This window comes from Cygnus olor, chromosome 1 (genome assembly GCF_009769625.2).
Source record: "Cygnus olor isolate bCygOlo1 chromosome 1, bCygOlo1.pri.v2, whole genome shotgun sequence".
Lineage (NCBI taxonomy): Eukaryota > Metazoa > Chordata > Aves > Anseriformes > Anatidae > Cygnus > Cygnus olor.
Genome location: NC_049169.1, coordinates 71946331 through 71960757, shown reverse-complemented (window position 1 = coordinate 71960757; position 14427 = coordinate 71946331). Strand labels below are relative to the sequence as shown.

The 14427-nt window shown below is 46.4% G+C and overlaps 1 protein-coding gene across 5 annotated transcripts in view; it reads left to right on the top strand.

The window, feature by feature from the left end:
* The first annotated feature begins 209 nt into the window (after positions 1-209).
* The window catches only part of ETV6 (ETS variant transcription factor 6), a 144955-nt gene continuing 130737 nt past the window's right edge, over positions 210-14427 (top strand). The window contains exon 1 of one of the 5 annotated variants that reach the window (XM_040564374.1): positions 210-526. In XM_040564374.1, coding sequence (XP_040420308.1) covers positions 494-526 — 33 coding nt within the window. In that variant the 5' untranslated portion in view covers positions 210-493. Of the gene's footprint in view, positions 527-2557; positions 2754-7458; positions 7481-14427 lie in introns of those variants that run through there. The other 4 variants (XM_040564365.1, XM_040564399.1, XM_040564390.1 and 1 more) reach the window with 4 other exon arrangements.

Here is a 14427-nt window from a genome sequence, read left to right as displayed (position 1 = left end):
CCCGCCCCGCTCCGCTCGCCGCCGGGCCCCTTTAAGGGGCGGGGCCGGCTGCCGGGAACCGACGTCGCTTGCGGGGATGCGGAACAGGGCAGCGGCGAGGGGGCGGCGAGGGGGCGGGGCGGGGCGGCGAGGGGGCGGGGCCGGGAGGGACGCCCGGCCCCGCCCCCTCGCCGCCCGGCCCCGCCCTCCCCGCCCGGGCCCGCGCACGCACGCAGAGCCCGGGGGCAGCGGGCAGGGGGCGGGCAGCGATCGTGCGCCCCCCGACGAGGGACGGGGCCGGGGCTCCGGTGGCGGCGCCTCCCCCGGGCAGCTCCGCGGGCCGCGCCCGCCGCCGGGCGATGGTGGCGGCGGCGGAGGCGGCAGCAGCAACTTCCCGCTGAGGGGCCGACAGAGGAGCGGAAATTTGGGGGGGAAGGCAAAAAAAACAAACAAAAAAAAAAAGAACCGAGAGAACTTCCCCCTGCGCCGCGCTGCGCCGCGCTCCGGCTGAAAGATGTCTGAGACCGCTGCCCAGTGTTGCATCAAGGTAAAAATAATAAAAAACAAACCTTCTGGGTTTTTGTTTTTTTTCATTATTTTAATCATTTCTCTTATTTGCGGTCAGCGGGGGGCTCCCCCCGTGTTACCCCCCCGCGCTGTGTTTACGCACGGAGGGCCCTGCCCCGCGCGTGTTCCTTTCATCATCATCATCATTATTATTATTATTATTATTTTCCCTTTTTCTGCTGTTTTTCCCCCCGCGGCGGCGGGAGGCGGCAGCGGGCGCCCTGCGTGCTCCTTTCCCCCCGCCGCCAACTTCGCGCAAAGTTTTGCTGCCCGGGGACGGGGATGGGATGCGCTCGGCGGCGCTGCCGCGGGGGCGCTGGGGCTTCTGTTTTATTTTAGTTTAGTTTAAATTGTTTTTTCCCTTCCCCCCCTTTACTCCCCCTCCTTCCCCTCGCTTTATTCCTGGCCGGTGGCCGTGCCCAGCTTTGGCTGCGGCTCCCGGTGTTGGGAGCGGAGACAATGGGAACAAAACCCGGCTGCCTTTTTTTTTTTCTTTTTTTTTTCCTTTTCCATGTGTGCCCAGGAACCCGCTGGAAGCAGCCCTTACCCCTCTCCTTCCCCCGGCCGGGCACTTCCCGTCCTGCCCGCGGCCGCCAGAGCCTCCAGCGGGGGGCGAGCACCCGGCCGGCTTCGCTGCACGGTGCTTGCCGGCCTGGCTCTATTTTGGGGGCCACGGCGGGTGGCGGCAGGTTGCACTAAAGAGGCACCCAGGTTTGGGGCGGCGTGGGGCCGTGGAGCACCCCATGTGTACAACAGGCGTGCGGTTTGCTAAGCAAATCCCGGTAAATATAAAGCGAAACGTAGCTGCTTGGTTGGTCTTTTTCTTTTTTTTTTTCTTTCTTTCTCCCTGGTGGATCCTGTGGGAACATGGGGTGTAGGCACGAGAAGGCGAATGTCATGCACAAAAAAAGTAGCGGCATATGAGTTGTGTTTCCTTATTTTAGAAATGGGGCATTTTGAAAATAGGAGGCTTACTTCTGCTCTTACTGAAGCCAGCAGCAAAACTGCTGTTGACTTCAGGAACGGTAACGCTGCTCCTTCCCTAACCCTAAGGATAGAAGGATAGAAGGATAAGAGTCTTATCGTACAGGATTAGCTACTTTGCAGGACAGATACAAGAAAACATCTTTTGGAGCCCCAAAACGTTTAAATGCCAATTTTTCATTACATTTAATTAGGCTTTTCTCTGGAGGTACTCTAAACCCACCTGGACGCGACCCTGTGCAACGTGCTGTAGGTGACCCTGCTTGCCAGGGGTTGGACCAGGTGATCTCCAGAGGTCCCCTCCAACCTCAAACCTTCTGTGACTTCACGTTTACACGTGCAGCTGCCTATTTCAAGTGTCATGCTGAACTTAGTGCAGTCTGAACTTATTTTGTAGCATGCATTTTCTTCACGTGCCGACTCTTGCAGCTGTCTTTGTAGAGAGACAGGATCTACCGTCCAGGTGAAGTACTTCAGAGGGTGTCCCGAAGGCCGGGAAAAGCAGATTAATTGGAAGGGAGGAAAAAGTTGAAAGGGGGACAGAGGAGAAAATGGGGAGAAGTTTTTTTTTGCTTCTCTCCTGGTGATGATTTTAATAGTTTCAAATATGGGAAGTACAAGCTTTCGGACAGAAATACATATTTCAAACGGTAACATTTCTTCACCGAGCCGTTCTGGATAACTTTCCCTTCAGTTTTTCACACACCCTTGTTTTTTGGGGCGCTTGTTTCAGCCAGCCCAAGTGGAAGCTGATTGCGATCGGCAGCTGGACTCGAGAGGAGTTGTTCAAGCCACGGTGTGACTGTACAAGTAGGATGCGTTATTTCCCAGCGCGCCAGTCCAGCTCACGCAGCGCGGGGCAGAGGCAGAGGAGTGAGCAGGAGCCGTGCTGCGGTGCGGCTGCTGCGCTGCCCTGAGGAGTAGCCAAGTGTGCTGGGAGAGTGTTGCAGGGCTTCATTAGGAGCCCGTGCACTGGAAGTGGTGGTGCTGGTGGATGTATTTTGTGTTTTTCTTTTTTTTTTTCCCCACCCCTGACACGGGGCAAGGCTGTGTGCAGTAGATTCCACAGCAGCTGGGGTGATGAACCATGGAAAGCTTGAACGAAGGGAGTAAAGGCTAGAGATCCGTTTATGCCGGGATGCTCCATGCGTGGTCTCCCTATCTACCTTATTAGAGAGGCACTCTAATAAGGTTTAGGAAAACTTTGAGGAGGTGAAATTTTGGTATGTATTTAGCTGCTTGCAATCAGTATAAACTTGCAGTAATATCTCGGTTCATGTCAAGTACTTATCAGTGTGTACGTGCGCTCGTATATTGATACGTCTTTGCTTTGCGGCAAGTGTGTGTGTGTGTGTGTTTACTTGCACTAGCTCCTTCTCCAGGAGAAGCACAGGGCTAACGTCCCGCTCTTGCCAGCGCTTGGGTGTGTGCATGCCTGCCTGATGGCAGGCAGCCCCGGGAGCCCTGCTGTCCTGGTGCGGCAGGCAGCGAAGTGTCTGCGTGAAGGGTGTACAGCTGAGGGAGCAGTCACTGCTGGCATTCTGGAAATGGCGTTTCGGAGCTCAGAGGTTGGTGTGGAGGCTGAGCCCTTGGTGTTGGCTACAACTTCGGGCACTGGCAGGCTCGCTGCTGGGAACTGGTAGGCTTTGGGCTTGCGGCAGACTCCAGCCTGGGACAGCCCAAGGGCTGTGATTCCAAAGCGAGCTGAGAAGGGACATATATGGTTGTCACTATTGGATGCCTTTTTTGACCCTGCCATTGGGATGTTACATCGGTAGCAAACCCATTCTCTGCTCCTGAGCCTTAGCAGTGAACAGATACATTACCATATATACTGTCACGATGTTCCCCCCACTCTCCTTACCGTAGGAGCAAGTGACCCTTACAGCTTTGCCTCTTTTCCTCCAGCCGAGAGAACCAAGGCACAGGGAGAGCGCAAACATCTTGGCAAAGGCTTATTACACCAGAGCAAAGGCGCACAGGAGCCAGGGCTACAAGCTTGGTGCCTGGACACTGATGGTGATTTTTTGTGATCAGTTAGGATCCACGTGGTAATGAGGTCTGTCTAAAACCCCACCTGGAGCTTTCTGATTGTAAGGGTCTTCTTTTTTTTTCCACTGAAATAGTAATACCTTAAGAATATCACTGTGCTGTCATACGGAGGCTCAGAACTCAGCAGGCAAATAGAAGGGTCCCAAAGGCCAATAGAAATGTCCCATAATATATGTATAAAGACACATAGTTAATATATCTATAAAATAAACCCGTCACTTTCATTTCCTTAGCCTGATTTACCATGTGACCATACAAACAAGTGTGTTGGCACAAGCGCGGAGTTGTGGGGGAACTAAAACTGGGAATATGCGGGGGATCGGCTGCTTCAGATCGCAGAGACCAGGGCTGCTCCAAGCCCAAACTCCCCTGCATGTGTCTAGCAGACGTTTGAGCCGAGTGTGCTTTCTGTGGGCAGCGCTGAATGTGTGGAGTTTTCCTGTGAGTCAGGTTTCACAACTGGCTCCCGTGTTGCATCGCCTTTGTGAAGCTGTGTGCTGGTGGATGTGAGCACTCTCCCTTGCAGTGAGCTGTACGTGGCCCCTGTGATTGCATGGACCCTGCAGGAGTTGGCACAACCCTGTAGCTTGAGGATTTGTCTCACCAGTGCTCATTTCAGATTCAAGGATGTACTTTGTAATCATTTAAAGAAAAGGAAAAGGAGAAAAAAAGACTGCTCATGTAAGCCGAAGGGCAAAGAATCAGCGCAGTGGTTGAGCTTTCAACCTTAACTGGCTTCCCTAGATTTTTTTTTTAATTTTAAGTAGTGCTTTATGTTTCCTAATATTTCATTAATACCATGATGTTTTTGTGAATAATCCTCTCCCACCGAAAGTTTCCCATGCTAAGCAGGGACTGTTGAGCACCAGGCAGACAGAATCCTGTTACCCTTAACCACGGATGAGTATCTGTTAGCACAGAGTACGCTTCTTAATGTTTATTAGCGAACGTGTGTACTAGGAGGCTGATCCTTCTTGTGTTAGTGTCAATGACAAAACTCCCATTAAGTTCAGAGGGTGTAGGACTGAATGGGAGAAGACCAGTGTAGAAGTACATACGTATTTAACGTCTGATTAATCACTTAACTTCTTGGCACCGGTTAAATTTAATCCCTCTGAAGCCAAATTTTACTAACACAGTCCCAATTAAACACTGGTCATTACTATTCACTGTGTCATTATAGGCAAAGTCAGTTTCCTGGGAGGCAACCCATTAAAACAGCAGTCCCAATCTGAAATGCCCCAATTAAACAGAGGATACTTTAATGATAATTTACATGTATATTACACCTTGCATCTCAAAGTGTCTTTTGAAGGGAGGTGGCTAAGCAACGCTCTGCTGATAGAAATGGTGATAATCAGGAGGTGAAGCATCATACGGTTACACAGAAGTAATTGTTCTGCCTTTTGGAAAAGTTATCTGGGTCCTCGAGTGCTTCCCAATGGCAGCTTGCATCCTGAGGTCTTCTGACAAAAGGCTTCCATGTAATCTGTGAGATAGGAGAGCGAGGGCAACCTGTGGTTTTGGCCAGTAGTATGGTTCTGACCTATGCTCCAAAAATTGACTGCTTTTTTTTTTTTTTTAACTTTTTTTTCCTTTAATTGTATGCGTTTGCTTTGGGGTTTTAGTGATTCAGTTCCATCAGCTGGGAATCCCCAGAGCGACAGCAAATCATACGCAAGTGCTTCTGAAACTGTTTGCTTTGGCCTTTGCTTTCCCTATCTGTGAAACGGGCATAAAATAGTAATGAGCTTACCTCCTCAGGGCAGTAGTGAGGCTGAGCGTTGGGAAACAAATGGCGTTCATCACAGACGCCAGCAGCGGGCTGATTCCATTTGCTCCTGGCTTTTTAGGTCGCGCGGTGTGCGGGGAGTGATGGTGGGTTTTGGGGGGCAGCAGCAGTGGTTGTTTTCTGGCTGTTGGTTCTTCTGGCTGGGTCCCCCCTCCTCCGCTGAGCAGTGGGGGCACAGCATTGCAGCTCAGCCGCATCTGTAGGCGCCTCGGGCATTGCTTCGGGAGAGCTGGCACCACGGAGTGGGCATAGGCATCCTGCCACAGCCAGAGCATCCCCGCTGCCTTCCGCCGTTTCTCCCAGGGCTCCCTAAAGCCACGTGCAAAGTGGGCTGTGCACGTGGCTGTCCCAGGTGGTGTTTTTCCTGGGGGAAGGAGGACGTATCTCTGTTAAATTTGGCAGCTCATATGCAGATGCTGCTCTTGAAGAAGCTGGGGACCGTAGGGTTGCTGTCCTAGGACTGCACTTCTGCACGTGGCTGTGAAGTGTGCTTGTTGATCTCAGGGGCGTGCTGAGGTTCAGCCTGAACAGAGACTAAGCAGGCTACCAAAGCTTGTGCTTCTGACAGCAGAGTTACGGCAATTGATTCTACTATTGGGTTGTTTTTTAGGTCTACAACACCAGCCAAACGTAGGCAATAGTGTTTCTGGTGTTGCTGAGCTGTCTTTAGGCAGTGCTTTATTGGAGCACAGAGGACAGCTATTTGTTTTACCTACTTCTTTAGTAGCGTATGGAACTCAAAACTAGGTTATCCTGTTGTTTCTTTTTTTTTTCCCCTTCAAAAATGCCACTGCTGGCTAGAAAACAAATGTAGAAAACTTTAGCTGAAGTTGTATTTGTTTATGGGATATTTGGAACTGCGGTAAATAAAGGATTTTGAACGAAGTTAAGTTTTTCACTGATAGATGGTATTGCTTCTCCACTGTAATAGCACTGAGCTCCAAAGTGAACTGGGCATAGCAATTAAGGAAAGCTGTAAATGATTCTTCATCCAAATGATTTTCCAAAGGTTATTCCTTGTTAAACTGCATGCAGTTTCCTTTGCTTCAATGTTGTCCTTGTATAGTTTGCAAATAGTGTCACCATTAAGACAGTCTGGAGAGAGGATGGGTGTGAAAGAGAGACAGACACAGTGGTATTTATGTTGGTGTTCTGTGGAATGTTTGCACATGGAAATAAATAGCATTGTAAATTGTTTTTAAGATGTGTATAATGCCAAGAGTAACACTGGGCGTGACCGAGAGAGTTAAATGTTAGTACAACCCCGCAAAAATACTCCGAATGTGACAACCATGCTTTACATGTTAAAATATTAACAGCTGGCTAATATTAAATCCAGAGTTTGGATTTTTAATTCTATAATAAAATAAAATGCTTCTATAAATAGGAGCTATGAGTGATTTTTTGCTGTGTGGAATTTTTTTCCCCAGCTAGCCTGGGTAGGGTCTGATCAAGCTTGGAAATTATTTGTTTTGAAAATTCTTGAGAGTTTAAGCTGGAAGAAGCCAACTGGCACCCAATAAGAAGTATCCTTAAAACTGATGGGATGTAGTAGAGAGCGGGATTATTCATATAGTTTGTATTTCAACATACTATGGATGAAGTGATTTTTCCATTATGCTTTCAGTGGATTCCTCCAAAACATCTATTAACAGAAAGCAGGAATGTTTTCTAAATTGTATGCGATCTTGTGGAAATCCAGGGGCTTGGAGTTCTACCAGATAAATGAAATGTTTAATAGAACTGCCAGAGATAGTACTACTAGAATTCAGAGACACGTTTATCCAGTTTGTAGGGCCACAGTGAAGCATTCAGTACCTGCAAACCACCTTTTCTTTTTATTTTACTCCTTTTTTTTCCCCACCTAAAAAGGACTTCCTGAAAAAGAAGCTTCCATTGTTGATGGGGCTCAGTGAAACTACTGATGTGCTTGGAGGTCAAATGGAGCAAACCCAGTATTATAGCAATGGAATGGAGCTCCTTCCTGCAATCTAGGAATTCATCTGAGGTCTGTGTTGGGATTCCTCCCTATGACTGATACAATTCTGCTTTCTTCTGGTGGCGTAGGCCAGGACAACTTTGTCACAGCACATTGCTCCTTGAACGGTGAGTTCTTATCTTCATAGCTACCCTGTGCTTAAAAACACATGCAGAAACAAGCCTCCTCCAACCTGTCCAGGGCCTGAGGTTACAGGTGTGTCAGGATGCGCGGAACCAGAGGCTCCGTGGTGAGGCTCCCACTCCTCAGTGGAGGCCGCTGGAAGGTGGGCCCTCCCCTCCTTGCTGCGCCATCGAGGAACGACCTTGGGTGTTTCCAGTGGGCACCACTGAGGTGCAGCTTGAAACCCGCAGAGCCATTGGGGGAGCACTGGCGGGTCATCATCAGCTGTTTCACTGCCTTTCCACCGCGGAGGCTCTGATCCCGGCAGCCTCACCCCAGCCCTGGAGGACCAGCACCCTCCAGCTCGGAGCACCGCCATGCTTGGTTGGACAGCCTGGCTTAGGCATGTGTGAGTGCCAGGATGAGGGGCACAGCCGGGGCCATGTGGGGACTGGGGAGCTGAGGAAATGAAGGGTTGAACTGTTTTCACTGAGGGATAAGGATCTTGCCAAGTCCCAGGGTGCCAGGAAGTGCACCAGTTTACAGGAACAGGAGCACTGGTAAGATGTAAAACATTTTTCTCAGTTGACAGTCCGAGTGGTTGTGTCACTGGCAAATGACTCGAGCAAATGCGATCTCTGGAAGAGAATTTGGGGAAGAGTGTGGGAGCAGCTTCCAGGGGTAGAAGGTTATGGGCTGTAGAATATTTTATGGCATGTGGCCTGAGATATGTGTGTGTTGCAAGTTGCACAGTAAACAGTGGGCTCAGGCACCACGGAGGTAGTGCCTTAGTAAGCTACCCCACACCAGCTGAGTCATCAGAGCCATCCGTGACTGACCATGTGCTGGCTGTTATTACCTCCCAACTGGGACAAATTACAACTGAACTAATAGCACGCAGCCAACTGGACCATGCTGATGGGCAGTAGCTGGGTTCTGCAGGCTCAGAGAAGCAGACAGAGGGAAGTATTCCTGTTTATTTCCTTTTCCTCTTGGTAGTTTTAGTTTAGGACTGTCCTCTGATAGGCCTTCCAGAACTGGTCTTGCACCTGGAACCTGATTTTAGGAAACAGTTTCGAGGACAAGTGAAAGAGAAAACTGAGCTCAGGTTTCAACTGGGGGCCAAACAGGCAATTAAAACCGTAGTAGGAAAGGAACAGAGAGCAAAATAGAAGTGATCTGCCTATTATGTTTTAAATCCATGCTGCGTATCAGTTCTTGTTACAGCAAGTGTTTCTTTGTTATTAAGAGGGCTTGTAGCAGCACCGAAAAATAAACAAAAATGAGTAGTGAAGTTGCGGGGAAAGCCCAGGGAAACTTCCATTGGGGGCAAAGCTACATTGCCTACAACTCGCCAGACGACTCAGTTTGGGAAAGGAGACTGCTGAGGGAGGTATAACAGAGGTCTATAAAATCACACAGTAGTAGTGAATGGGGAACAATTACTTCTGATAGTACACAACTAGAGCAGGTAGTGAAATTACCAGCCAGCAAGTTTGAAATGAGTACTTTTTCCCTCTCTGTTAAATTATGGAACTCACTGCTGCAAGATGCTGTGGAGGCTAAAAGTATAAATGGATTTAAAAAGGAGGGTAGACGAACACACATGAGGAAGACACTAAGCCTGACAGCCTTTAAGGGGAAAAAATACCTGTCACTACACTGGAGAAAGATTGATTTTTTTCAGTCTGTTAAGCCTTTTCTGAAACAGACTTTGTGTCTTTTAGAGATGAGATCCCAGGCAAGATAGATGTACTCCGATGGTACATAGGCATGTAGATGCTCTGATGTAAAATTTAGTCTGCTGTAAGACTGGTCTCAAGTAGTTATTTATCTCCTCTGAATTGTTTCCAAAGTCTCTGTCTCAGCCCCCAGCTCTTCATTTCAAGAGCACTTCTGATTTGGGAAGAGAGCTGAGGAAGATTTTGTCTGTGACTTTGAGGGGTTTGTGAAGTCTGGATTGCTAGAAGTAGCAAGAGATTGGTTTTGTTGCTTTAATTATTCAAATGAAAGAGGGGAAAACCTTTAGGGAATACATGGAAGGGGAATTACAGATCAGCATTGAAAAATGGAAGTTTTCTGGTTTTGAGGGAGAGATACTGTTTACTTCTAGGAGCCAAATGTGGGTTGAACTATGCTTTTCCAAAGGACTCCCAGTTCCCATTATCACCCATGTGAAATGTGTTCCTGAATCATTAACTCTTTTCCACTTATGTGACAGATCAAATGGTGTCCCCACTGCAGCCTACAGGGATGGGCATAAGAGTAGCTGCTTTCACTACCTGACCAAATGTTGTGAGCAGCGGCTGAACTGTCTCATTTGCAAAGAAGTGCTGTCATGTGTACAGTCCTTGAATCAGGCTTGTGCTGCAAGGAGAAAAATTAATTTACAACATCGTTTTTGATTTTGATCAGTTTTACATGTGTACTTCTTAGTTCTTCTTCCTAAAGAGAAGCTGATCCACATTTGTGAAGAGCCATTAAAACGTACTGATGTGCAGCTAAGAATGGCCTGTAACCTAAATTTTGTTCTCCTTTCTGCTAATCTATACAGTGTCCATAAGCATCTGTTTAAGTAATTAGATAGCCTTATACAGACTTAGTTAACTTTTTATTAAATGTTTTGATTTTGGAAAATAATGAATGACTTTATCTGGTGAACGATCAATTTTTATTTTTTAAAATGCTATATATGATAGACTGCACATGGCTTTGCAGTGAAATGTAGTTACAAGTGCAACCTTCCCCCTAAAAGCCCTGGGCGTTAAAAGTAAATCTTTTTAAAAAATAAAATAAAATAAATTGATAATTATACATGAAAAGGAAGCATCTGGTACATTTTGAGGTAATATTATTTAATTGATTAAAAACCAAGCTTTTCTTATTAAGCAAATGAAATATTGTCTTTTTTTTTTTTATTGCACTGATTGTTTCTTGTCATGCTGATTGAATATTAGTAGACTTTGCTTCCTCACCCTTCATGTTTATTTGTTGACTGGAGGAAGAAAACAAGCCTTCCATTTCTGCAGCTCCAAAGCATTTTTCAGGTTTGGGTGAACCAGTCATTGGGATGAGATAATTGACTAAACTGAAAGAAGGAAATATTCTCTCTGTACCTGTTGCCAAAAGCTAGCTTGGCTCTTTGGCAGGCCTAGGCTCTAGGTGTATGGCAATGGGTCCCACTAGTTCAAGTGACGTGACTTCTGTTCTTTGGCATAGCTCTGTACTTCAGATTTACTTTAAAATTATTTTCTTTATTATAGTTATGACTGGGTCTCAATACACTTCTTTAGTTTCACATTTAAATGAAGGGCCTTAGAAAAATTATGTGTGTTTAGCCATAATGTCTTGGTGGATTTTGAAAACAGCATTAGTCAGAAGGTCCTTCTGGTCTCTGTAAGTTATCTCGTATTGTGATTTTTCAGCTAATGCTTTAGTGGTAAGACCAATCATGAGCAATGTCAGTCTGAAGCAGTAGAATATCAGCTGACATTAGGGGTATTTTTCCAGTTTAGCATCAATGTTTGGTTTTGCAGACAATGGGGAAAGCAGTCATAAATGTCAAACAAGCTTCCTGGTTCTAAATTAAACCAAAAAAAACCCCACAAAAACCAAAAAACTAACAAGGCTTTGAAAGAATAGGTTTTAACGTGCATTCCATAGTATAGGTGTCTGTATGCTTTCTAAAGTACTTGAAAGTCTCCATTAGCTCAGTGTTTTAATGTGTGTGGTGTTACAGCCAGTTCCTTGTGAGGTGGGGAGCTATGATTGCCCTGCTTCACGAGTAAGGAGCTGAATGGCTTCACATAGTTTCTTGGTACTTAAAGCTGCAGTAAAATAATGCCATGATCTACCAGTACAGTCTCCTCGGGCCCCTTGCCTGCATCTTACCTGGGACTCCCCTCTCGCTCTTTGCTTGGCAGATCATGCAGTGCTCGGGGTGGCCTGCCCCATCACTCATGGTCTCCCTTTCTGCTTACTGGGGTGAGCACTAAGAGAGTATCTCATGGTCCTGCTGCTCCTCCCCAGGTGGCAAAGAGCTGTACTGCCGTTGTTTCAGCTAGTCAGAGAGAAGGCGAACTTAAATGTTTGTGAAAGAGAGGGCTGCTTTCCTTTGGTCTGGAGTGGATTTTCCTAATCCCCTATGGACTTATATTTGAAAAATAGACATTTTTGTTCAGAATTCATCACTGTGAGCTTTCTGAGACAGCTTTTTTTGTCATAGACTTGAGAGCTCTATAAAAATTGTTCACTTGCAGGTTTTTCTAGATGTATGCTGGTGCTGAGGAAAGTCCACGTGAGCAATGCTGTACTTCAGGGTTGGAACTTCTGTCTTAATTTCCACCAGAGCTCCCCTCATATGCAGCTCAAAGCCTATCTGCCTTCACAGCTAGACAGACAAATTTACTCAGTACTGCTGCAAGATGCAAGCTTTGACATGGGATGGTTCTCCACGCCTGTATAGATAGGTAGCTGAACCGAACACAGATCGGGTACTATGCCTACATTAAGTTATGGGACTGTAACAGTTTTCTGGAATTAGTGGAGGAAGGAAAACATAAGCCAGGGAAATAGGGTGGGATTGAGAATAAAGGATTTAAGAAGTAAAGGGAAGGAGTTTGCTGTGACAGCAACTACAAGCAGTTGGGCCCATTGCAAGCTCCCGTGAAAATCATGAAAATTTGCTCTGAAAGGAATTTCTCTCTAGAGACAGAGAGAAGCTGAATTGGCAATGTTTTTTCTCATAATATGAAAAATCCATTGTATGAGATCTTCCTATGAACTAGGAGGATCAAATGGAACCATCCAATAGTTTTAAACAGAAGAAAGTATTTTTTCACACAATGTACAGTGAGGCTACCAAATTTACTGCCAGAAGTTGCAATGTAGGGCCAAACCGGAGACCATTTTCAAAAGACAGCTCATACTAGATGGATTTATGTGGGACCGTTAATTGCAAAGATACAGGCCTTGGCTCAGAAAGCCCTGGACCTGTAGATTGCTGGGGGAGCATACAACAGGGTTGTTCTTATGCTCCTTCCCTGAGCATCTCCTACTGGATGTTACTGGAGATCTGGTACTAGCCTACAGAGACCTTTGGTGTGACCAGAACTACTGTTTTTCTGTTTTCATCTAGGCCTTTCATATTTGGGTGCTGCGCTGATACCTCTGACAAATGAAAAAATAGTAGTGGAGAAAACCACTCGTGAATCAAGCCTTCTGCTCCGTTTCTTGCTCTTGTTGTGGTGTTTCCTCAGCAGAGGCAACCTGACCATTTGAAATTCATGAGGAGAATGTTCTTCAGATTAGGAAGGACTTCTCAGTGAATGTTGTTCCAGAAAACTCTTGGGGATTTTCCTGTCCTTGATTCTCCTCCTGGGCTGTGATGCCATTTGTTGGCATAAAGCGCTTTGACCTGTTTTATTTCTCCAGGTTTTGCGCAAGATTTGGCTGACAGAGAATGGAAAAATAATTGGATTGTTAGATAATTCAGATGCTACATGCAGTGTCAGCCACACCTCTTCTGATGGTTGATAAGAGACAAGTGAACACAGTTCTTTGGAAGATGAGGATGCGTTTGTTTGGATGACACAAACACGCCACTGTGTGACTGTGTTGCTGATGAACAGGTGTTAGACAATATGGGGACAGTTTCAGCACTTCCGTTCATCTGCTCCGTCAGTGTGCCTGCAGCCTGCTTTGGAGTGACTATCTTAAATTGGTAGTTCAATCTCTTTGCCTTTCGTTCCCTGACTCTTCTTTTCAAGTTCCTAATAGCTGAGAAAATTGAGGAGGAAGTGTTGTTTACTGAGTGCCTGGACTTCATTTTTTCTACTCATAATGATTAAGAAATGAGTAAGCTGGCAAACAGGATCTTCTCTTGGGATCCTATATACACAAAATGTTTTCCATCAGTGCAAGTGAACTTTCTCAAACCATTGTTGTCCTGTGCTAATGCAATTAGCCGGCAATTAAAAAACTAGAAAGGTGAGCTGGCTGAAACAAAAGAAGGAGAAGAAAAACCCTGCAAATATTTGTGTCCTCTACCAAGCCCTGCATCTGGAGTGGTGTGCCACAGCGGACAGGTAACAGAGCAGCTAGCTCTCATGCGGTACGTATGTGCTGTCTGCGTGTGCCGCACAACCTGCTCGCCTTAAACTGCCTCCTGAAGTGCTCTCCCCCTGCACCAGCCTGGACAGTCCCTATAGGGACAGGCTCCTCCTTGGCTCTTCCAATCCCTGGCTGTACACAGAACCCAAATGTCTGAAGACGTTATACCCACTACCAATGCACGGAAACAAAAGCAGAAATTCCCAAAAGACTCTGGTAGTTGAGGGAATTCTGTTTTCCCCGTGTTAAACACAAGCAAGTTAATTTTATCACTCCATACAAAAGTGAATTAAAATATGTCCATGTACTACATACGAAGTCACATTTATGTTTTCCTGTCTCAGTGTGTGAGCACAGTAGTAACATGATCCTGTGACCAAGGAGCATATTATTTGCCCAAGTATTGTTGATGATCTTTAATATTTGACTTCTGATAGCCTAGCTGATTGCACTCAACTTTTTAACTTCTAGTTTTCCTACTCAGTCTTAGGCTTTGACTATCACTGTTGTTCAAGGCGTCACAGAACTGGATGCTGAAACACCAGCTGTGGACAAATGGGCAGTTGACTATGCACTCTCAAATACAACCCTATTTTGAGGCTGGGTGAAGCAGGGCTAAATTTTCTAATGCCAGCCTTTTTCAGCTTTCAGCCTGCTCCTTTCTCAGATTTCCAAACGGAAAGTCTGTTCATTCACGCAACAGTCTCCATGCTGTGTTTTTCTTCAGGTTTGTACCTCAAGTTTTACCTTGCCTTTAACATCACTGAAGCCCAGCCCTGAAAAGTGGTGGTGACAAGACTAGTGGGAAAACACAGCCCTTGAAGATTGCAAAGTCCGTCCT